The sequence below is a fragment of the Balaenoptera musculus genome, chromosome 12 (assembly GCF_009873245.2).
Source record: "Balaenoptera musculus isolate JJ_BM4_2016_0621 chromosome 12, mBalMus1.pri.v3, whole genome shotgun sequence".
NCBI classification, from domain to species: Eukaryota; Metazoa; Chordata; class Mammalia; order Artiodactyla; family Balaenopteridae; genus Balaenoptera; species Balaenoptera musculus.
The window spans coordinates 8,657,784-8,683,250 of record NC_045796.1 but is presented as its reverse complement, the minus strand read 5'-3'; the positions used below and the strand labels follow the sequence as shown (position 1 = coordinate 8,683,250).

The following is a 25,467-nucleotide window of genomic DNA, read 5'->3' as shown; positions in this document are numbered from 1 at the left end:
ATCTCTGTGTATATTTGAATGGCTTCAGATCTGTCATGATAGGAGTGCCGAGCATTTATTCCATTTAACAGGCGCTGTCTGATCCATGCATAAACTACCCTTGGTGAGAGATTGGGAACAAAGGGAGAGAAAGAAGAGTAGGTGTGGAGGGGGCAGCATGCAAGAGATGCACTCAAACTTTATTTCAGCTAAAATTGCCTTAAAAATAGCATTGAGAAGAGTGAGAAGAATTGTAATAGTGTCTTGCTGGTAGCCTGATCATTGGTTACTTACTAAGGGATACTTTTTTCCACATCCACTCACAGATATTTTTTATATCAATCATATAGTAACAAATTAAAGATACCTTTTCTGGATCATGTGCCTTAATTTAAAGAGGGAACCTACAGCATAATGATTTTCATGAATTCACAATTTATTTGAATTATATAATATAGCATATATCTATATATTATACTTTTATACTGATAATTATTATAATTGTACGTTGTATAAGAAAAATCCCACATGTATGTTGTTTCACTTTTTAAGTTCTTTAATTGCTGCTCTAGAAGAAGTCCCTGTATCACTTTTATAATGGGCTACATATTTCCACCTTCCCCTACTTGTAGTGAAAGCCACATCCTTTTGAAACATGATCCCTGAAAGATGAAAAGAAAAAAACAAAACAAACAAAAAACCCAAAAAACTCCAAGAGACTAAAAGCAAAATTGAAGACGTCTTGTGAGTCTCAGTGTTACAGATTGAACAGAAACTATAAACTTTGTGACTTTACTGTATTCCATTGGAAACTGGCAAACTGAATTCTCTTTTCTGTCTGAATATTACTTTTAATCTGCCTTGGAATCACAGATTCTAAATTGTGAGGACCTTGGAGTCAATGTGACTTGTGCAATTGTTGAGCTAGAATTTTTATTTCATGCCATGATTGCCCAGGAAATGCTCTGAGCTGACCCTTTCTTCCCCTAAACTTTTGCTTCCTGTAAAAATTGCATTATTTCCCAGAAACTCACAGTGTATATTGAGAAAACGCTGAGTGATCTGGAGTATCTCTGACCAAGGGCAAAGCACCTCCTTTTGTGCTACTGTTCTTATGTCGATTGGGTTAGGCAGCTTAGAATGTGTTTAAGAAGAGGAAGAGTGGGGAGTTTTGGTTTTCTGCATTGACCAGTCAAATAATTGCTTGACTTTCTATTCATTTCATTTTATCTACCTCAAGCATAAGCAATTAAAAAAATAAACTCTGGGGACCAGAGGGACTCAGGGCAGAGCCTACTGTTGGGGACAGCCTTTCCATGTACACAATTGTCATTGCAGAAGAGGATGAACTGGATGTACCTGAAGACATCAATGTCCGGGTAATATCGTCCCAATCTGTGCTGGTAGCCTGGGTGGATCCTGTTTTGGAAAAACAGAAGAAAGTTGTTGCATCAAGGTACCTTTCCTTCTTTCTTTGTCTTTATTTTCTATATGAGAGACATGGTTTTTCCTGCCCTGAAGAGACGTGTATTTATTTGAACATTTGTATTTTTGGACCTATGTGAACGCTGACCTCTTCTGTAGCTGACGGGTAGACTGTTGTATGACAGTCTAGCTGATCTCGAGTGTGGTACACATTGCCCACAAATCAGATTTGTGTAAGACACACAGCAGGACCTCACCTCTCATCTGTTCAAAGTCTTAACTTGTGTTTGGAGTTTTCCTAGATTCTGTTTCTTTCTTTGCCCCCAGTTGTGTTTTGCTTTGTCTCATGAATGTTCTGTTCACACACAGGGGACGTGGGTCCATCTTGGGAAAAGTCTTACCGTCTTCCTGTTATCCGGGAAGCGTGGCAGCAGGAAGGATCCTATGTAGAGTCGTGGCCGTTTGTCTGATGCCTTGCACACAGTGCTTCTTCTTTAGACAGTCTTCAGACACTGCACTGTTTCCTGTCGAACTCCTCTGTGTGTAACAAAGTGCACTGTATTTTGTCTTAAGCCATGATCTTACGCTATTCTGGTTTTTACATTCATTTGAAATAGCAATGGAGGAAAAACCATAAGGTTAAAATCATTTTTGTGCTTAAAAGGCCACTGGTGAATGCCATTTCTAGTTAGTGGTAGATTACTAGAGTCACAAAGATTTTTTTGTGTTAAATGACTAAGTAGTGTACGTAGCCAAGAGAAAGCCAAAGATTTGGTGGTCTAGTCACTATGTATTAATTTTTGAACCTATTTGCAACCAGGAAAAGTGATTATACTTTAGAAGATGAATGGAATATAACGCTGAGTGTGTGTGTGTGTGTGTGTGTGTGTGTATATATATATATATATATATCATATATATATCATATATATTATATAGAGAGATATTATATATTAGATATATATTATATATATTATTTGTACTAGATAGAGCTTCTGTTACTGTCTGCTAGTAAAAAAAGACATCTGCTTCTTGTCAAAGACCTCAGAAAATGCATAGTGATTCTCTCCCAAGCCATAGGGCCTCCCCCAACATGAAGTGTTCCTGATTACCACGGGACTTTGATTTCCAACATCTTGATGAAAACAAAAGAGGGCTTCAGTTTTCTTAGCAGAACTTTTATTGCGAATTGGTGTGCTGTGGCTGCAACTGAAGTCTTATCCTAACTAATTAAATATCGTAATGAATAGCACACTTTTAATGCATCAAGTGCTTTCTACTGTAAAGTGGCCACAAAGAAAACTTCTTAGAAAAGCAGTCCAGTAAATGGCATTTGCAATTCTTAATGTCAAGTGTTGAGGATGTCTTATGTCGGGGATTGCCCAGTGTGACCATGTTGGGTCACACCGTACTTCTCTGCCTGATAATCACACAGCAGAGTTCCTTTCATAAGCTCCTCTCTCCTGCTCTGTTTGTTACACATTTTTGTTCCATCTCATGGTAATAAGTCTACTCAAAACCACATGCTGCCTTTCCTTATAGAACTTATAGAAAACATGCCTGCTTTGGCATGAAATGAGTCTTCTTGTCTTTCTTTTCTGGAGAGCCAAGGTACTTCGGGCCAGTTCTGGTTCTTAATATTGCCTCTTCCACACAACGTACACACACACACACACACACACACACACACACACACACACCCCTAATAAGGCCCTTGCCTCATAAAAACAGTCTCCCTTCTATCCCTTCCTTTTAATCGCTGCTTGACCTTTTGAGCAATAAGACATTTTGGTGTTGAAAAGACAATAAGGTCCATCTCTTCTGGGCTATTTTAGACACATCTCCCTGGAACTTAAGTAGATCCTTTGAGCCAATAACAAAGTTAAAAGTTTAGAATTTTCTCCTCTTTGATTTCTCTACTTACTTCCAAAAGTCATCACTTGTGGGGAAGGGAAAACGTCAAGGAATCCAGTGTTCAGGTGCAGAGAATTGGTCAGAGGGCTGTGCTGTTGCCTTGCATTTTCTTACAGACAGTACACTGTGCGCTACCGAGAAAAGGGGGAGTCCGCAAGGTGGGATTACAAGCCCGTCTCCAACAGACGAGTGCTGATAGAGAACCTGATTCCAGACACCATGTATGAATTTGCAGTCCGCATCTCACAGGGTGAACGAGACGGCAAATGGAGTACATCTGTCTTCCAGAGAACACCAGAATCTGGTCTGTATTCAAAACGGCCTTTGGACTTTCAACTTGGGAATTACCACTAAAGGAAGATTTAAAGACAGTTTAAGAAGCCAGTAGTGATAAGGGCCAGCAGAGGCATTTTTCGAAGTAACATTAACCCTAAATTTTGGGAGCGTTTCTATGTATGAACACAAAGAAGTTTCCTTGGGTCCATGTTGTATCCTTCACTGGCTATTTTCATGAGCATGTTATTCTGACATGCAGAGCACATTAAAACCACGTGGAGCCTCCATAAATCCCCACTGTATGTGTGATTGTGCCTGGACAACACGTGGCTCTAGAATAGAGGAGAGACTCTTCTTTTTTTAAGGCTGAGGTCATGTTTGATTTTGGGGGAGAAATTTGTTCTATATTTAAGACTACAATTATTTTCTTTTAAACTGTGTCTTTAGAAACCTTATTCAAAAGAAGTTGAAACTGGATTTTCATCTTCTTTGTATATTTCAATATTCAGCAACGAGAGAAATTCTGAATTCCTAAAAGCATTTCCCTATGTATGTCTAACCTTACCATATGAGTTGGTAAAACTGATATAAATCACACAAAGAGCAAGTGGAGAATTTTCTCTCGTGTATAATAAAAATTAACACAGTGGCTCTGCAATAAAATTGTGTATGTAGGGACCACATGTCATTTACTTTTAGAATACCCATAAGGGCATTCTTAAACCTTGGATCCTTGTCCTTTTGTAGCTCCTACCACAGCTCCTGAAAATTTAACCGTCTGGCCAGTCAATGGCAAACCTACGGCTGTCACTGTAGCTTGGGATGCGCTGCCTGAGACCGAGGGGAAAGTGAAAGGTAGGAACCTCATTACTTAAAGTATAAGAAGCACGTGGGAGTGAAATACCCCAAAGAGAGCTGTGTACATTGACTCTGATAAAAACTGGTTCTAATCGCAGGCTTGGTGACTGCAAAAGCAACAGGGAAACAACACACCTATACGGGGTGCTAACGCAATGGACAAGGATATTTCATGAAGGGTTTTCATTGTCAGTAAGACCCAGGTCATCATGAAGATGACTTTTCATCTTCCCTCTATGCAGGGATTTTGATGCTATTATCAAGAGGGCTGTTTTTAATTGTATGGATGTGACATCATAACCTTTCACCAAACAAAATGACACCCTGTTTTTCACGCTGTGGGCCTTTTCATGGTGCCAGTAAGATCATGGCAGGTAGGAGTGAGCAGAAATCCCACGGGACCATAAATGTCTCGAACGGGACCATAAATATTTAATGGGCTTGAAAATCAAGTAATAAAATAAAATGTTAAATAGATTTTTTCCCTATTTGTCAGCATTTTGAACAATTGATTTTGGGAGGGAGGCTGGTTGAGGAAAATATGACCTTAAAACAGAAAAAAAATACTGTAGATTAAAAAAAATGAAAATAGCATAGAATATCCACAACTAGTTAAATTTTAAAATGGTCTGTTGAGAACATTAAATAAAAGCACAGATAATTTCTTTTTAATGTAAAAACATTCAAGAACCTTTTGGAAGTCTATCTGGAGACACTTAAAAGGGTGGTGTTGAGGGTCTCCCCTGACATCGCCTATACAAATGTACTCTAAGGCTACTTTTTATTGTTGCTTGATTTTGGAAGAAAACTCTAATATGGAAAGTTTGTGTAAGCTTAAGAAAATTCAGAAAATTATCACTGATCTTCTTTGAGAATTTCTTAATTGAAGAAATTGGGTGGTTCTGTTTTATATTCAACTGTAAGTTATCTTTTCTGACCTATAAGGATAACTTTTCACTGAACAGTAGAAATTACGGAAGGTAGAGGTAGGATAGTATTTTCTAAACTTAATGCTTTCTCACTTCCCACGTTTTTAAAGAATATATTGTACTATGCTTGCTCATTTTTTCAATGGAATAAATCAGAAACAAATGAAGAGAAAAAATAGTTAGGATACCCCCTTTTAATCGTTCTTTTTATGACAGTTTGAACATTGGCTTCTGTATCATTATTGTGATGCTGAAAAGACTTCTGAAACTTGAATAAAGACATGTTTTAGCTGACTACCTTTTTTATAAAAAAAAGTTATGAAGTTATTAAAAAAAAAGTCAGTTATTACTCCTTTGGTGACCTTATTACCATGCTACTTATTTTTTTCCCCTCTCCCACATCTTAGTTTATATTTATAGCTCTTTGGCAAAAGAAGCTCCCTGCTAGTCAATTAAATATTGCCAGAAGTAATAAATAGCTACTGAGTTTTTATGTCCAAAAGAACTCATGTACCTCACTAACCTAAAGGTGTAGTGGTAGGATTGTAAATTCATAATTATCCTGGGGCATTTTTTATGCCTGAGAAATAGAAAACATAATAAAAGAATATACTTTGACATGGTTAAATTTTTTCCAGATGAATTGAATCCACAAAAAAAAACCCCAAATTACAAAATTTTGTAGACAGTGGGTTCTTTTAATTCTTACTTTTGACCACCACAAATGACTAGTTTGTTCATTTTCAATGAGAAAAGAATGCTGTTTTTTTTTGTTTTTTGTTTTTTTCAGACAAATGTACTTTTTAAAGATTAGAGCTTAGGGAAAAGGAAGGATCATCCATGCTCCCCTAGGAAGTATGATAATTGCTTGGTCATTCTGTAATTTAAATTATTTTTCTTGGTTAGCTCCTACTCATATTAATTTGATAAGTTTTGTTAAGTCTTGAGTTCATTGGCAGGAAAATAGGCATGAGAGTTTTTAGTTGAGGGTGAAAATTATGCTTTAAAACGTGGCTTCCTTATGTTGCAGTATTTCCATATAAGCATAGAGATATATTAGTTCCTTGGACTGAATTTGCTATGATTTTCAAAGGCCCAGGGCATTATATGTTTATAGATATAGCCAATTAAGGATGGAGACATTAAACATCACATAAATCCGTGACTCAGCAACTTTTCCTCACAGTTTTAAATACTGTGAAAAATCCTTACCCGAATATATTAAGAACTTTCATAATTCCTACAAAAGTGAAATTATATTCCAAATATGGAATTTATCTGGCTTAATGCACAAATGCAGATAGCCCAGATTAATAAAATGGAACTCTTAAAAGGTGTCAGCAGCTATTCAGAATCAGTTCCTAGGAGTTGTCATCTTTTTTCCTGTGGTTTTTTCTCTTCTGCATACAGTCTGTCATAGTAAATTAGTAAATAAACACAATGAAGAAAAAACCCAAACACAAGGGTAAATATTTTTGGTAAATGTATGAAGACTGGCCTCCTGGGGTCCATACAGTTAGTTTGCTGTATATGGAAAGTTGCCAGCTGACTGACTCTGTAGGCCTGTCTGGTAGCCTGATTGAATTGCCCGTTCACCTTCTACTGTGTCTTTCTGCTCCAGCTACTGACTTGGCGTGCATCGCTAGAGAATTAATTTTAGTAATGCACGTTCTAATTCATCCTGCCCATACAGTCTGTCTACTGGACACAGGACTGTTTTCAGTTTCCTCCTTCCAACCGTCTGCCAAATCATTTCAGAATACATTCTTTCATACGCCCCGGCTCTCAAACCATTTGGAGCAAAGTCCCTCACCTATCCTGGAGAGACTACTTCTGCCCTAGTGGATGGTCTGCAGCCTGGGGAACGCTATCTTTTCAAAATCCGGGCCGCAAACAGGAGAGGACTGGGGCCTCATTCCAAAGCCTTCATTGTCGCTCTGCCAACAAGTAAGTAAGCATTGTGTATTTGTGGCTCTCTTTTTCTCCCTCTTCATTACTGCTAATTGTGGTGTGTTCCTTTGAATCACGCTCTTGGGTTTAGAAGGGCTCTGTTGATGAATTTTGGGGTTAAGGTACCATATTGATGTCTATAATATTTTTGTGGTCCCTTTAGAAATTGGTCTCCCCAAACGCTAAAATGTTATTGATGGCTAATAACATTAATTACTATTATAATAGTAATTATGAATTATCTAGTAATTATGTGACTAATGTATTCATTATGTGATTCATCTTATATCATTGTGTAATTTGGGGTTTATGATGACAGAGAAAGAACATTTTTACAGGCAGAATGTGACATTTTTAGTTGTTAGCTCATTTTAATGAATAAATGGCACATAAAATTTTTATAGTTTGTATGCCATTATTTTGGAATGCAACCTTACTCAGAAGAATTTCAGTTACCTTGTTTATCTGCTCAGTATCAAACCCCAGCAGGTTAATAAAAGCCAAAATTGGAGTGGGGTGTTTCTGGACTGTGTTTTCTTTCCTGCCTGTCTACATTTACACCAGATATTGGGAGCTTTCTCCTTCATTATATGCTGTGAGGATCCACAGTATACTGCAATATTCAACAGTTCTATCCTAAAAAAACCCTGAAATAGATGAAGTTTGCTCCCTCTGGATCCCTCATTGCTATATAAGTTCTTCTCCCCTTACGGCATCCCTTCCCACATTCCATCCTGCTCTCAATAAAGGGTAAATTATAGGGTACACATGATATAATGTTTTGCCTACCCCAGGGGTCTTTTTATTTTAGGCTTTATTGTGGGATTACAAATGTATCCATTATAAAAGGGATTTTAAGCAAGAAAAAAGCAAGTAAGGACATGTCATGTGGAATAGGGAACTCTTTGTAATGCCTCAAAAATTACAAATTTGTTGCTCACCCCAGTCATTTGCAAATTACACACAACACATCTCCATATAGCTTTCAGTATAGATCATTCAACATTTTGTGCCAGGCTTGTGTGTATTTCTTGCCTACATTGTAAAGAATGGCTATAATGCACTTGTAGTATCTTGACAGTTATATTAAGAAAGTCCTATATAAGATTTTGTGCTTACAAAATCAATGAATTACTTCCAAGTACTCATTTCAGAATTCCTTCAAATAAGCCGTGGCATAGCCTGATTCAATTTATAGAAACTCAATACACATATTTTCTAGGACTATGTTACTTAAAGCAAAATAGAACTTTAAAAGAGATTGCTATAATTGGGAAAATAAGTGTCATGTCTAAAGGAGGAGAAGTTATCATTTATTATTACTAACTTTAAACACCTCCATACTGCCATCTTACTCATTTTCCGTTGCATATCTTTCATGTTTCTTCTTTGACATCAAATCCTTTAAAATCTATTAACAGCCCCTACCAGTGAGTCTGATGTTCAGCAGAAAACAGACACGGGAGATCATCACAAGCCTGAAAAGCCCGAGCCTCCCTCATCTTCGCCCAAAGCTCCAGCTTCCTCAAAAGACACTCGTTTGCCTGTTTCTCCCCAAGGGAGAAATGTCAAGAACCTGCTTCTTGACTTGAAGAACAAAATATTGGCTAATGGTGGGCTGCCCAGAAAACCCCAGCTTCCCCCTCGGAAGAGTGAAGGGGTGGATCTTCAGTCGACAGAAATCACCGAGGAGGAAGCGCTGGATTCCCGAGGGCACCCACCAACCTCGCCCTCGGAGACCCAAGGCCAGAAGTCCCAGCAGAGGTCACCAAGTAGACCTGCCCACCCGGTCCTCCCTGCGGGGCGGACCCCAGGGAGAGCCCGAACGCCGGGGCTGCCCCGGAAAGACGGCGTGGACAAGCGTGTCTCCTCGGCCGCCTCTCACCCTCGCCCAGGGGCGCCCCCCTCCGCCTCTTCGGTCCCAGCCACACCCCCTGAGGGCCCCGCTCACCGCCCTTCCAGCCCTGGTGACAATGACTCCGTGGGCCAAGAGGAGGAAGGGCCAGCCGCAGGCTCCCCGCAGCCGCCTCCCAAGAGCGCAGCCCACGCCCGGCCTGCCCTGTCGCCCGGCCGGCACCCAGCCTGGGGCGCCCTGCGCGACAGAGGCTCCGCGTACCACGGCGCAAAACCAGTCTTGCCCGCTCGGAGGGCGCCCCACTCTGAGGACGGGGAGGAAAATTCCAGGGCTACAGCCCCACCCGCGAGACTGTCTCCATCCCACGGGGGTTCATCTCGGCTGCCGCCCACCCAACCACAGGCCGGGTCCCCGCTCTCCAGGGGCGGGAAGGATGGTCACGATGCCCCAGCCGCCAAGTCCACCGCGCCGTTACGGGCTACCCAGCCCTCCTCGGTCTCCTCTCGTCTGCCCTCAAGGACGCAGGCCTCTGAAGGCGCAGATGACTCGGACGGCGGCCGTGACCATGATGCTGAAGAGGAAGGGAAGCCGGCTGAAGCCCCGGCCCCGGCATCTCGGTCCCGGGCGCCTGTCTCTGGACATTCCGGCGTGCTCAGGAACAGGCCCTTCGCTGCCCCCGGGAGATACCCACACAGGCTTGGCGGCGGCCGCGGACCCCGGTTACGGCCCCCCAGCTCCCCGCCGTCCACCGTGGCCCCCCGGGTTCCCTCGACGGTGAGTTCTCACCCAGCTTCTGACCACGGGCGAGGCTTGGGCGGCCACGAAGACAGCGAAGAAGAGGCAGGAGACGAACAGCCGCTCCCGGCCACCGTGGCGAATGACCGCGCGTCTTCCTCCTCCGGGCAGTCTGCCTCCCGGGGCGCGGACCACCTGAGAAGAGGCCCCCAGAGAGCGGCGAGCCTGCAGCGGAAGGAGCCCCTCGAAGAGAACGCCAAGGCCGCGGGGACTTGGGCAGGGGCGCATCCTCAGGCCAAATCTCCGCCCTCTAAGGCGCAGGGTGTTCAGCAGAGCTCCGACGCGGGCGTGGAGGGCGGGTCTCCCCAAACGCTGTCTCCTGCGCCTCGCTCACAGCACCACCCCGGGACCGGCGTGCCCCGAAGGATGGGTGCCGGGTCCACCGCTCCGGAAAAGCTGCCTTCATCGGCCGTCTCCGCGTCCCAGCAGCAGCCCCGCGGCCCGCAGAGAAAGGAAGAGGGGCGTCCGCCTTCCAAACCCCAGGCCGGGCGTCCCCACCCCACGTCGCAGGAAAGCGCCTCCTTCTCAGACCCTTACTCGTCCAGAGGCAGGCAGTCCTCCCTCACGGCGAGCTCCCAGGGGGCGCTTCCCGCGTCACCCCAGAATCAGAGCGAGGATTCCGACGACAGCGCAGAAGCGGAGACCAGGGGCATCCGGGCGCCCGCATACTCGGCGGGTGCCAAGGTCGCCACCCCGTCCCTTCCCAAGCACCGCCAGGTGGAGGCTCAGGCAAGAAGCGCCGACGACAGTCACCTCCGCAGACCCCCAGGCAGGCCCGGCAGCCTCCACCCCCAAGCCCGCCCCAGGCTCCCCGGCAGAGCAGGGCCCCAGGCGGTGGGGAAGAAGGACGGTGCGTCCCAGGCCACGCCATCCAAAAGGGAGCCCCTCCCGTCAAAATCGCAGCAGTCGGTCTCGGCCGAGGAGGAAGATGAAGACGTGATGTTTTTTAAAGGAGGAAAGGACAAGGACAAGGACCCACCGTCTTCCTCTGTTCCAAAGTGGCCCTCCTCCTTCATCCCCAGGAGCGGCAAGCACGTGGATGGGAACATCGCTAAGGGGGAGACAGAGCCTGCTATCGTGCTTGCGCCTCCCAGAGTGAGCTCCCCGCAGGACAAGAACGCCACCCCGCTGAAGCGTCCTCCTCCTGCACCTCCGGGCAGCTCCCCGAGAGCCACGCACCTCCCGCCCAGACACCCCCCTCGCAGCCCCGCCACCCCAAGCCCCACGGAGGGCACCCCCTCCCCGCCGCGGTTCACCACACGCGCCCCTGCCATCTACTCGTCCACCACCCCTATGCTCTCCTTGCGCCAGCGCATGATGAACTCAAGATTCCGGAACCCTTTCTCACGACCGCCTGTGAGACCCCCTTCCAGACAAGGTAATTTGTTTTTAACTTAACATTTTCTTTACGGTTCTCAGCAGTGTTCGTAGAAAGTCCTGAGAGCCTTTTATTTTATCGAGCATCTGCTCTGTCCAAGCCTTGTGTTAGGAGCTTTGCAGATATAACATGATCGCACCCTCTTAACCGTCGCCTGGTTTTGCATTGCTTCTCCTGGTCTTCAGATGAGGAAGCCAGTGCTTAGGGGTCTGAGTGGTTTGCAGGAGGCCAGACAGCCGTGAAGTGGCTGAGCTGCAATTCCATTCCCAAACACTAACTCCACAGCCCTCGGCCATTCCGCTCTCCCATGCTGCTTCTTTGAGTTCCTTAACATATGCTCTAAATCTGAAAATATGTCGCAGCTGTGATGCCAAACTCAGGTTCCTGTGTTTTAGGTTATTTTTAGTTGTCCCTGTGCCAGGGCATATTAAGGAGTCCACAGGAAGGAGTATCTCCCTGTGTGGGCTGGATCTTGTGCTTGTTGTTCTGCATATAAAACCCTCAGCTGAAAATACCCCGGGACAAACTCAAACGTCTTGGGTGAGAATTGCTCAGGCATTGCAATCAGTGAATGTTGTTTCAAACCTCCAGAAAAGGCATGTGAAAGGCGAATGTCACACAGCGGAGTAGCAGGCCGATGTGTGACTTAGGTTGAGGACGGAATGTAGGCAGCTGTGAACTGGAGTCTACATGGACCCCAGGGCAGGATCTAAGGTATTTACCCGAAATCTGCATTCAGTTAAGTGGTGCCTTACCCTCTCCTTGTATGGAATCAGGGCTTAATAGAACACTTTTGAATGAATGTATTAATATTTGTTAATCTGTGCAATATGTTGTTAATTTAGCCCAGCGTAAAGACATAGATCAGTACCCCACGTGGAGTTCAGTTTTCCATTAAAACAGACTCTTTTACACAAACCTAAGACCCTGATAATAGATGTAAAACCCACATTCCCTTGTACATAGAAAAAACTCAATAAATTTAAAATTTTCAGTAACTATTTGAGCGAGAGAAATGTCTCTGACCTGCAAATAGTTGTCAGGAAGCCCAAGCACTTTATCTGGTGGGCCACGCTGGAGCAGAATGCTCCCAGTGGAGGCCTCAACCAAACTGTGGCTGATCAGAAAGGGCATGAGGTGAAGAGAGAGGGCAGGTGCAAGGAGCAGACAGACAGCAACTGAAGGCCAGCCAACTGGGCCTGCCACTTCCTCTCTGAGCAGATACTTCTCAAGCAGCCCCACTGAAGTCAAGCTTTTAGTCAGCTCTGTGGGTTTATGCTCTGCAATTGACGGTTGGGACCCAAGTCAGCTAGAAATAGTGAGCATGTTAAGTATAATCTATGGAGGAGAGCAGGACAGCATCTCATACACTTTAGAGAGAATTATCCCCATCCTTCCAACTCTCCTTCCCTCCACCTTCCAACTGGCTAAAATAAAGCTACAGCTACTAGCTTTAAGGTCTTAAGCCTTCTCTGGAAAATTTACTTATGTTGAACATGCTTATTCCCCCAGTAATGTCAGAAAACTGTGACTTTACCACACTTTTCATAGACATTCATATTTGTCATGTAGAAGTCACAGTTTAAGACTATCATTATCTAATATATTTGAGCTATTGGTTTAAAATTCTGTTTAGTGTTCCTGTTTGAAAAGATGTGTTACTACATATAGTTTGGCATGAAGCCAACTTTCCAGGAATGTTGAATTTACCAGGTTCTGTTGTTGGATTTTTTTGTTTCTGTTTTGGTTTGTTTTTTGGTTTTTTTTTTTGTACTGTGTAGGTTATAATGGAAGACCAAATCCAGAAGGGAGAGTACTTCCTGGTAGTAATGGAAAACCAAGTGGACAAAGAATTATCAATGGCCCTCAAGGAACAAAGTGGGTAGGGTAAACTTCTTTACACATACCGGTTGTTTTCATGCTGTTGGGAAGAGAAAAATGGTGGGCGTTGTGTAATAAAAAATGAAGCGGTCTTTTTTTTTTCTCTAGTTTTAACCACTTGTATGTCAATATACTTATACTATATTGTTTCTTCCAGTGCTCAGAAAAATCCTTGATTCTCCTGAGTAACTAGTTTGCTTTCTTCTCATAACTAATTAGGTCAGACATGGGCCTTTGTTCCCATTTGCCTTGATTGGTTAGGAAGGTCACACAAATGTTTGGGCCAACCAGTTACAGAAAACCTGAGGCACAACCTCTCAAATGAACTTCTTTTTTCCCCACTCCTGCCTGATAGCTTTATTTTATTTCTTGTTATTGTTCGATTAAAGAGTATACATATTTTCTGTAAATTGTCTCAAATCCTTTGTAAAAGGAAGCAGGGTAAAAACAATTGAACAAACCAAAAATCCCTGAATCAAATAGGCAGTTTTTATCAGATCACCTTTTGAACCTTCCAACAATTTGACCAAAATAAAAAATAAGTATTAGTGCTTTATGTATGTTTAAGCTAAATGACTTTAACTTCCTGGGGTTAAGATAAATGTTTAGGAGTTTTTGGTGGGTTGGGGGTGACAGGCAGAACACCTTACAATGTTCAGAGTTTTAAAATATTTTTTCAGAGAGTCAAAATATTATTTATAGTAGAATTCCCAGTCAAAACTTCCCATTTAAAACAATAAGGTTTAGGAAAACATACTGAAGAACTTCAAAGAATTTTCAGTCACAGGTGACCTAAAGATCCATTTTATCATTTCTCAAAGGAACAGAAATTTATGGAAGGAAGAATGCATATTAAAGCAAAGTGTCATTGTAAACAATTTTGAATTGAAGCTGCATGGAGTAGATTTCAAAAGTAGGGTTTATATAAATAAGTTTTATTTTAATTACTGAGACAGCACCCAACAAAGTGGCCTGCTTGCAGGGGCTCCTCCAATGTCCTGATTGTGCAGAGTCATGGTTTTCAAACATTGGTGAGCATCAGAATCCCTGGGGGGCTTGTCAGTGCAATCTGGGTAGGGCCAGGTAATTCTCATATCCGACAAGTTCCCAGGTGAGGCTGGGGCAGCTGGTCCAGGACCACACTTTGAGAACCAACAGTGTAGAGTATGAGTTGTTTCTTAACAGAGATAATAATACCTTTTGTTCAAGTTTTATAATTCCTTAGAATATGAAAATTTTGCATGCATACTGTAATAGGCAATTTAATTACAAATTAAATTGGTTTTGTTATAGCAACTTTGATTTTTAACACTAACAGCCAAATAGAAACATGTCATGTTCATTGTAAGAAGTTAAAACAATTCAGAAATATATGAAAGAGATAATAAGCATCCCAAACCACTTATTAGAAATAACCACTGTTAACAGTTTGGGATATAATCTGTCCAGAATTTTCTCTCTGCACTTCTAAGTTTATATACACAAATGAATATATTTTAGTTTTGCAACATAATCAGTCCTATAATCTAAGTCTGCATCAGGATATGTCAATAAATATAGAATTTCCACATCCTTTTCATTGGCTGCATAGTATTTCACTGGATGGATGGGCCATAATTTATTTAATCTCTTTCCTCTGTTGATGAACACTTAGGTTGTTTCCTCCTGTTTACATACTACAACATATTAAATGGTAAAAGTATTTTGAACATCTTTTGAATATTTGAGAAACAAAACAATTTACATATTATATAGATAAGCAATTATAATATGAAATGTGACTGTTTCATACTTTATTCTTATTAAACCTTATGAATGATGCTGACAAAAATAATATTTCCTATTCACATATGTTCATGTAGTTGGATTAAGGTGAACATTTTGAAATGTTCAACATATCCTTTAATCTGTGTCATGGATTTAGGTCGTGGATCTTGATCGTGGGTTAGTATTGAACGGAGAAGGAAGGTACCTCCAAGATTCACAAGGAAACCCCCTTCGAGTTAAACTAGGAGGAGATGGTCGAACCATTGTGGGTAAGTGAGAGTGTTTTTTAAGGAACGAAAGTGTCCTGACTTAGCTGTAGAGTGACAACTTCTCTCTTTCTCCTCCTACTCATTTTTAATGGGGGCCCTTGAGCCATGTGGAAAAGGAGGTGCCTCAGAAGGGGGCGGAACTTAGCTTCTTCCCTGATCCAACTGTCTTCTTACAGACTCCACCCTCTAGAAAAGGTGGCTCTTGACTTCATTCTTGGGATTGGGCAGCGGAGAGCAGGAGTCAGCAAAGCAGCTTCTAAAGCCAAACCCTGTCTGCTGCCTGTGTTTATATAGCCTGGGAACTCAGAATAGTTTTTACATTTTTAAATGACTGCCAAAAAATCATAGAATGATAATATTTGTGACATGTGAATATTATATTAAATTCACATTTCACTATCCATACACAAAGTTTCAGTGGAGCATAGAAACATGCATTTGCTGGTGTATTGTCTCTGGCTTTTTTGCCCTGTAGTGGCAAAGTTGAGTAGTGGCGTCATGAAGCTTAAAATATTTACTCTCTGGCCCTTTACAGAATAAGTTTGCCACCTTACTGTCCACAGTAACACTTAAGTCTTTAGGGGTAAGAATGAAGAGGGGGAAAGAATTACTTTCCTTACTGGAGACTTCGAGTTATTGCAGGTAATGGGGCACAGCAATGAAATATTTATATATTTATATAAGGTAGTACAGAGTAATGGACAATATAACTAGCCTAGAAATTTCTGGATAGCAGCAGATACTGCTCCCTCAGCTGATGTCCCTTTAATTATTTCTTCGCCTTTTACTGATGAAAATAGAAGCCTCTGAGAAGACATTTTCCGCTTGCTTTTTGCTTCCCCTGTGTCATCTCACCTTGTTGCACAGCTTTTGTTTGATTTTGTTTCAGATCTGGGAGGGACCCCCGTGGTGAGCCCCGATGGTCTCCCCCTCTTCGGGCAGGGGCGACATGGAAAACCCTTGGCCAGTCCCCAGGATAAGCCCATTTTGAGTCTTGGAGGGAAGCCCCTGGTGGGCTTGGGGGTCATCAAGACAACCACCCGTGCCTCCACCGCCATCACGCGACCCACGACCACCACGCCCCCTCGGCCCACCACGACCACCACCACGCGGCCAACGACCACCCGAACCACTACACGGTCAACCACCACTACCACCACCCCCGAGCCCACCACCCGCATCCCCACCTGTCGCCCTGGGACCCTGGAGCGACATGACGAGGATGGCAACCTCGTCATGGGCTCAGATGGGATCCCGGAGTGCCACCCCGAGGAAGGTAACCGTCTTCGTTCTACTGGTAACTCGCGTGATGGCGCGCTGCGCTGCCGACTAGGGTCGCAGAGACTGCGGGGTGGTGAGTGGGGTGCACAGTGGGGCAGCAGCTGCAGGCATTTGTAGCTCACGGCGTTTATTGACCGCGCTGTGTCACAACTAGGGTGGTCAGATTTAGCAAACAAAAATACTGCGTGGGACGTGCTTATATGAAAACTTCTCTAAAATTCAAATCTAAGTGGGCATCCTCTGTTTTATCTGGCAACCCTTGTCACCACCCAAGTCAAACATCTGGCTGAAACATGGGACATTGTTAGTTTGGACCAGAGCTTCCCAAAGTGGGTCCCACTGGATATTAGTAGATTAGTACTTGTTATAATAATAATTATAATATAATAATAATTATTATTATACAGTAATTTTTAAAGAAAAGGTTCTGTGATTAGCTGTGTGATTTAAACAAGGTTAAAGGAATTTCTTACTGTTGAACTCTAACCGTTGAATAAGTCTCATTGTGAATTTTCAAGTAAAGTAGCATTTCCCAAGCGTGTTTGATCAGCAGTCCCTTTGGAAAATGCTTATCCTTGCGTGGCAGCAGGGGCCGCCCACTGGCTAAGACTGAACCCTTTCCCTGCTCTGGGACACCCAGCCAGGGCTGTCCTGCGCCCCGGCTGTGTCATCCTGTATTTGCCTCAGGCTCGAGAAGGCGAATTCACCCCCTTTCCCTCGGGTTGAAATGAATTGCAATGCAGGCTGTAAAGCTTCTGTCTTTTTAAGCTAACGCAGAGTGAAGACCCTTCGTTTCAGGAAATCACACTCATGCCCCGAATTCTTACATAGCATCATTGACCTGATAAACCCAATCAGTTTGAACGTGAATGCTGTCTCCAAACTGGGAATTCTGTTTGAAGTTAGTCTTTCCATGGACAAGTTCCGAAGAAACAGGAACATTTGACATATCTGAAAATTTCACACCAAAGAACAAGGAACACACTGAAGAAGAGGACGACTGGGAAGAAAATTCTCACACTACCAGCTAACCCAGTGAGTACAAATTGGAATTTACCTTTGGGTTTCCAGTATGAAAATATTATGTATTTTCCTTACTTCTGCGTACTTTGATGTGTTTATTTTTTTTAATTGAAGTATAATTAGAACAGATATTTGTTTAATAATTGGTTGTAAACAGAAAAGTGACTATTTTGGATTTGGTTCTAATTACTACTACTATTATTATTAATATTTTACATTTTCTTTTGTCTCCTCTGATGTAGGCCTTATTGCATGTTCTTTGCATTTCCTTTGTATTTTGGGGCTTTTTAGTGGGCATGAAAGTCAAGATTTTTCTCGGTATTTTTGTTTCTTCTTTTCTTTGCAAATCATGATAGAGATGTGTATTTTTTACTTCACTCCTGTCCATTCGTCTGATAGCCTAGCCCAAGCCAAATTAGTGTCCAAGTGTTAATAATAATTTATCTCTAAAAGCAACTATACTCCAATAAAAATTAAAAAATAAAAATAAAAAGAAATGCAATGGTAGTAAAAAAAAAAAAAAAAGTAATAATTTTCCTCTAGACAGCATTTTGAAAATAAGTAGAAAGTCTTGGGAAAAAAATTAAATTTGGGGAGAGCAACCTATCATCCTCAAACAATATCGTAATGTACTATAATTTATGATTTTAAAAATACTTATGTATGGCTTACCTTCCTTTTTTATTTCTGCTGCTCCACTAACAACTTTATTAAACATTTTCTTCCTAGTATCATTTCTAATCATAGTTGTTTTTATTAAAAACATCTTTAATAATAGCTTTCTTAAGACAAAAATCACATGCCATCAAGTTCTCCCTTTTAAAGTGTATAGTTTTTAGCGTATTCATAGAGTTGTGCAACAAGCACCACTATTAAATTCCAGAACATTTTCATCACCCTCCAAAACAAACCCTATACTCATTAGTAGTCACTCCCCATTCCCTGCTCCTCCCAACTCCGGGAAACCACTAATCTACTTTCTGTCTCTGTAGTTGCCTATTCTGGACATTTCATGTAAATAGAATCATATGAAATGTGTCCTTTTGTGTCTGGCTTCTTTCAATTAGCATAATTTGTTTTCAAGTTTCATCCACATTGTAGAATATGTCTGTACTTCATTCCTTTTATTGCTGATTAATATTCCATTGTGTGGAGAGACCACATTTTGTCCGTTTATCAGTTGATGGACGTTTGGGTTGTTTCCACCTTTTGTCTATTATGATTAGTGCTGCTATGAACATTCGTGTACAGGTTTGTTCCTTTTTTTTTTTTGAATTCCTGTTTTTAATTCTCTTGTGTAGAGTTGCTGTGTCAAATGGTAACTCTCTGTTTAACTTTTTGAGGAACCACCAAACTGCTTTCCATAGCAGCTGCACCATTTTTATTCCCACCAGTAATGTATGAGGTGTCCAATTTCTCTCCATCTTCACCAACACTTGTTATTATCTGTCTTTTTCATTCACAGTGGGTGTGAAGTGGTATCTCATTGTGGTTTAGATTCATAGTTCCCTAATATCTAATGATGTTGACATAGCTATTTTTTATACTTTCTGTGTATAGGTTCTGAAATTGAAAGGGAGCATGATTAAGTCTTGTGTCTAGATAAACCCTGATTTAGTGAATTCGTTTGATAAATGTTTCTTTATCATTGTACAGTGATTTCATTATGAGAAAACCCATGTGGTAATTTGAAGAGGATGGAGTAGCTCTTGTTTTTGTTTTTCTGGCTTCATTCATAATTTTGGAAAATAATGTCAGCAAATGATCATTAATCATCTACTCCACATGGGTTGGGGTCTGTGGGAAACATAGAAAAGTCGGTGACGTAGCTGTGCCTCTGAAACCTCAAAATCTAACGCACAATCTACCTGAAATTACAGTAGATAGAAACAGCTCCCTCTCATTAGGAAACAAAGTTGTTTATCTTTATGGCAGAGCAAGATGGGATAAAGATCCGTTTCTCCAGGCCTGAGGCTTTGGTGTCTCGTATCTCCTTTTGTTCTCTCATCTCTGTTGTCAGGTCTCATCAATTCCCACCGATTCTTCCTCCGTCACATTTCTTAGACTTCATACCTCCATTGCTAGGCTGACCCTATTGGCCCAACACTCAAATTATTACTCCTTACTGGGCTTCCTTACACCAGCCTCCATGCGTCTCCTATCCAGATGTGCAGCTAGACACACATTCCTTGAATGCGACTCTGATCCAAGCACTGCGCTTGCCTCAGAAATAGAAAGCATAGTCCCCGCTTCATCCACCAATGGAATGCAACTGTCAGGGCTAATCCTGGAGAGAGGTAGAGGTGGAAGGGAGCATCTTAGGGGGGAATTAGCTTCTAAAGACGGCTTGTAATTTGAAAATCACAGTCAAAATTATTCACGAAAATCCTCTGCATTATCTATAAAGTACAGTAGAGTTTGCCATTTCTTGGTTGAACATGTTCCAGTGGCCTCGACCTGCAAAAACGCATCCTGTAAATGGGACAGTGAGACTCAGGACAGATGCTGATGTCAGTGGAGCGACAGTCCCAACTCTCCCCCTCACACTTCACCCCCAGAACCACCTGTACCGTGCCTCCCTGCCTCTTGCTCTGCTCTCGTGTTTGTGTTTTCTCTCAAGTACTTTTTTTGTTGTATTCGGTGTACAGTGGGCCCTCTGTACCGTGGGTTTCACATCTGCGGATTCAACCAAACTTGGATTCCTTGTACTACACTATTTTATAAAAAGGACTTGAGCATCCACAGATTTTGGTATTCACAGGGGCTCCTGGACCAATTCCCAGTGTATATGTAGAGACAACTGTAGTTCAGTTTATAATGTACACCCACAAGTGCTGGGGCTCCATGTGTATACAACCAATATTTATTTACCAAGCAAATTTTGGCCATGGCACTTTGCAACCTAGTAACCTGAAATTGCTGTTGCAGGGATGATGATTTAGAACCTGTGTTGTGATCCCTGAGAGAATACCTGCCCTTCCAAGAGTCCCCTCTTCAACCCCCATATAGCCGAGCATTTGTCATTATCTTCCATTGGCAAAGTCCTAACATTTTGTTTCTAGCCCTCCAATTTTAAAATCATCTTTTCACATCTCTTAGTCTTGGCTCCCCTGGTTAAATCATGCCCCTCTTTCCCTTGAAAACACTGCTTTAAAATAGTATTCTGGGAATAACCTTGTGTCATTAAATCATTCCAGTAATTTAAGCATTTGTTATAGAGGCCATATTGTTTGCATATTCCTGTAAGCATAGATGCATATTATATGCTTGTTTCCAGCGTATTGGTGCTCTTTCTCTCTCTTACACACACTCACACACACACGCACACTTTTTTGCTTGCTATGACTTCTCTATTAAATAATAAACTCCTTGCAATAGAGACAGCATCCTCTGCTTCATCTCAGATTCCTCATGGTACCTAATTATGCATCTTTGAATATCTACACCATACCCCAAGCCATAGGCATTCTCTGTTTTCTACTGAGAAGTCTTTTACCAGCGATCCTTGTTTTTCAGGTTCCATTTCGACAGCAGATCTGATGGTATGGTGTGTGTCTGGAAATGTTACGAGCCAGCTGAATATCTTCAACAATTTGTAACATGACCTTGGGGCATGTTTTAGAAGAACATCAGTCATTGTGGAAAACAGTTCCCTCCTGCCACAGCTCACTCTCAAGACAGAAAATACAAACAGAATAATTGAAAATTCACGTGAGCTGGACCAACCAAATAATTTGCAAATATCCTTGGGTTTCAAACGGCTGGAATTTACCTTCTCTCTAAACTTCTAATGAGAATCTTTTTTATAGTTTTTAAAAAATATCTCTGGAGCTAAGACCCAAACATTTTGCGCTCATTTTTTTCATGACTGTTTGGACAAACTACTCAAGAAAATAAACTTGAGTACCACATGGTTGGTGGCTGGCAGCTACTTTTATATGAAGAGGTGGAAGCTTTGGACATTGATTCTGGGTTGGCTTATAAAACATCCAGTTTTATGTAGCTCCAAATGCTTCAAAATGGCATTCAGGTGGGGCAAATTCTGAGGGTCAGCTTTCCCCCCAAAATTGTAAATCTATTTCATTACATCTGGAAGTTTCTTTTACTTGGAATCAAGATGGTGCTATCTTAGAAAAATTATGCCTGACTTTATTTGGTCTTAAAACAAAAAAAGGAGCACTACATCACTCAGTAGGATGTTTACTTTTGCCAGAAGACTTCACTGTCACTCATCTCAAGAAGTGATCCAAGTTCGCAGGTGAAAGACAGCGTTTCTGTTGCCTGGTGCTGGACCAGAGCGTTTCAGCTCCTCAAGGAATTGTATTTAGTATCAGGAATCCATGAAGGAAACCCTGTACTTTCCCCTTTTCTCGTTCACTCCAGGATGCAAAAATTTACAATTTATTCATTTTGACCTGACCAAAAATAATAATGAAAGGAAATGAACCTGAGCTGATAATGAGGTAAAACAAGACTACGTTCTTGAAAGTTAAATGGACACAGGGAGGAAAATGGTTTCTGGGAAACAACAGCCAGATAACTCCAAACGTTAGGTGGTGTCAACCTGAAAACTGTCTAATTTAAACCAGCCCAGAAGTAATTCCTCTTGGATCCAGGCATACTGATATTGGAATGACCTAAAAAAAACTCGCGTCTAATCGTTTTTCTCGAAATGCCCATCCTGAAAGGCGGATCATTTACAACTTCTCTTTGTTGACTTTCGTTGGCCCCGTCAGAACATCCCCAACGTCACCACCTCCATGGTGAGGCAGGTGGGGGGTCATGTCACGGGCCTCGGGTGTATGCGAGGCTTTTCATCGCAGAGGGCCCAGACAGGCGAGGCAAGGTTGCCACTGTCCTTGGCTGGTGGAGTTTGTTTCGGCATCGCATTCATGAAGTTATTCAAAGTAGGCTCAGACAAGGCTAGTAGAATGATTACATTGGTGTATTTCTCAGGAATGATCAATGATTTCCTAGCAAGAAAACAATTCAAAATTGGTGCCTGTAATTTTTTGTGTGAAGGAGGTCGGTGTACTTTCTAATTCAATTCCCCCTTCATTATGCTGCGGAATGACGATTCTAATAAAGCGCCTTAAGGTTTACAAGCAAAAGATTGGTTAGTCCAACTTTTAAACAGTGGCGGCAGTTTGATGGAGTATAAAGAACATAGTCCTTGGAGCCAAGGCCTTCAAGTCCAATTCTGTTCCAGCTCTTTGTCCTTTACCAGCTGTGTGACTCCAGGCATGTTATAAATCCGTGGTGTCCTTGGCTGAGAAGTGGGTATAATGAACCCCATTTATCTTATGTGGGGATTAACTCGAACAATGTATATGTGACAGTGCCTGATGCCCAGAAGGCAAGTGATAAATCCTAGTTCCTGCTTCCTGTCTCCTCACACCCCCTCTGCCTTTTAAGTGTGCCTTGAATTGAGAGTTCTATATAATTGCTGTGGCTTCAGGTCAAAAGGAAGAAAGGAATTCCTCTGAACTTTTAAGGTGCCTCAAGATTTTACCAGCTACAAAGAAACGGTCTCCTTTTTGCAGCTGCATTTTCCTCCCACAAGCCGAGAAGTAATATATTGATCTCCTCCCACCTTCTCAAAAAAGCTTCTGCTGAAAGGACCCAGATGGTGGAGGCAAAAAATGTGTTTTTTGCTTTCATTCACCTTTCTTAACCAAGTTGTCATCCATGCTCGTGATATCAGTTCAGTCGTTAATAATAGTCATTTTAACAATGGTTCTTACAATTAGGGCTTTCTGGAAGACATCAAAAAAATCACATATAAAAGTCCATCAATTGCATTTAGAGGGTGATTTTGTAGTCATAATAGATCTCATGGTTTTGTAAATAAAGCCCTACCTGTTTGTAAAGAGAAGTTTGTAATCATTGGAATATTATTTCCAAACTTCATATGCAAGTTAAGAAGTCTAATCAGTACAGATTTATCTCCTGAGTCGTTGAGAGAGGGTGGGAGCTTAGAGGGGCAGTGAAGCCAGATTGGAAAACAGGAGAGGCAGGAGGTCACCCTGCTTCTGGAACACGTGAGTGGCAAGATCCCGGGGTTGGAGAGAATGAGGGTACCATGAACAAAGGAGCTCCCGGAAGAAGGATTTTTGTCCCCATCCTGGGTACCAGCTGCCACTCTCTGCTCTCCCAGAATGCCTGTTCTCAGGCCTGCAACATCCCGGGCCAGGGGGGGCCCTGGGCAGGTGGGGAGCCTGGGCACCGCAGAGGTGGGAGGAAGGTCAGAAAACAGCCCCTTGTGCTGGTAGGGAAAGCTGGGGAGGTGTCTTTGTGTTGATCCTTGAGGACATCCCAGTGCCCTTCTCTGAGTACAAAGGAGAGAAAATCTGGGTTCCAGCTCCCTTCCTTCTGAGGAAGCTGAGGAGCCCCTGGCAGGGGGCGCTTATTCCCCTGGAACCATCGTGGGGCTGGATCGCTGTGCCCTTGGCGTGATGCTGAGAAGAAACCCTGGGGCATTTGCTGATCCTTCCCCTCTCCTCCTTCACTAGATGAGTTCTCAGGATTGGAGACAGACACGGCAGTGCCCACGGAAGAGGCGTACGTGATCTATGATGAAGGTACGAATGTTTTTAAACACATTATTTGGATACTTTTCTGATGGGAGAATCTTATTTTAATGACTAAGTGGATGATCTCAATTTCCGTTTCCTTCGGGACTCGGGTGGGTGGCAACGCTTAGGGAAGGGTGGTTATACTGTCCCCCTCCAAGTTACCCCCCAATGCAGGTTAACCTAAAGGAAAACAGTGTGCTTGATGCACAGATGCAGCTTCCAGACAAGCTCTCTGAGCCCCCCTTTCCCTCCCTCTCAACCCCTCCTTCCTCTAGAAATTCTGGAGCTGCTTCATTCTGAACCTCCCCGTCCCCCCTCCACACTGTTAGTAAAATGACTTGGTTTAACCAAGTCCCCGCCTCCAGCCTTGACTCTTCCCATTCTCATTCTTTCCTTTCTCTCCTTTTCTAATTACATTAAAAAATGCAGTGCTCTAGATGTGCTGATTTTCTTTTTTTTTTTATCATAGCATGTTTTCAAGTCAAGGTAAGTTTCTAAGATAAAGAATACACATGCCTTGCATGACATCTGGAACAGTCACTCCATCAATGGCAACTAATCCTGTCATTATACTTATGACCCTGCGATTGGTCTGTATGTTTTGTAAGTTACCTCCGAAATTGAAGGAATTCACGTGGAAATCTTGTCCCCACCCCAGTGCTGGCCTTTGACACTCGGGGTGTCTGTCCCCTCTTTTGTGCTCTGCCTGCCTGCTGCTGTCTGTAGTTCCAAGGCTCTTAAATCACGAATGTGGCAATAATGTCACCTTTGATGCAATCACGATCGTTCCATGTCGTGGTTTAATCCCCCAGTTTTCAAAAAAAAAAAAAATGGACTTAAAAGAAAAACAGCAGATGTGAGAAAGCAAAGGAAGCTTTCTTAGCATCTTTGAAAATAGCACCTTTCTTATGATTTGGAGCTGTTGAAAGAGAGCAGAGTTTTCTTTTTTGTTAACGGATTAGTTTTCTGAATAGGATTAATCCTACACCCCTCCCCAGAGAAGAGCCCATACACAGAAGATAAATTTTTTTTAAAAATCAAGTTTCTTTTCTCATGTGAATTTTTTATGGCTTTAAAAGGGAAAATTATTTAGGCAGAGAATGGTCTTGGACCAGTAACAGGAGCCTGCAAAACTGGGTGAATTCTAAGGTTCTGTCCAGCCTTGATTCTAAAAATCTCATTTTTCTGGTCATTGTGTTTCTTTTTTTCCTTCCTTTCTTTTACCAGGAGCTGCTTTTCCGAGAGGACTGAAATGGGAGGAAATACTGTTTAGTTAGCAAAAAAATTCTGTTCAGGCATAGCATTTATTCTA

General features: G+C 42.3%; 1 protein-coding gene across 1 annotated transcript in view; it reads left to right on the top strand.

Moving 5' to 3' along the window:
* The window catches only part of FNDC1 (fibronectin type III domain containing 1), a 98,205-nt gene that overhangs the window by 51,229 nt on the left and 21,509 nt on the right, over positions 1–25,467 (top strand). The window contains exons 6-14 of the mRNA XM_036872111.1: positions 1,318–1,435; positions 3,435–3,622; positions 4,342–4,449; positions 7,140–7,328; positions 8,753–11,359; positions 13,141–13,241; positions 15,165–15,276; positions 16,166–16,552; positions 24,093–24,161. Coding sequence (XP_036728006.1) covers positions 1,318–1,435; positions 3,435–3,622; positions 4,342–4,449; positions 7,140–7,328; positions 8,753–11,359; positions 13,141–13,241; positions 15,165–15,276; positions 16,166–16,552; positions 24,093–24,161 — 3,879 coding nt within the window. The remainder of the gene's footprint in view (positions 1–1,317; positions 1,436–3,434; positions 3,623–4,341; positions 4,450–7,139; positions 7,329–8,752; positions 11,360–13,140; positions 13,242–15,164; positions 15,277–16,165; positions 16,553–24,092; positions 24,162–25,467) is intronic.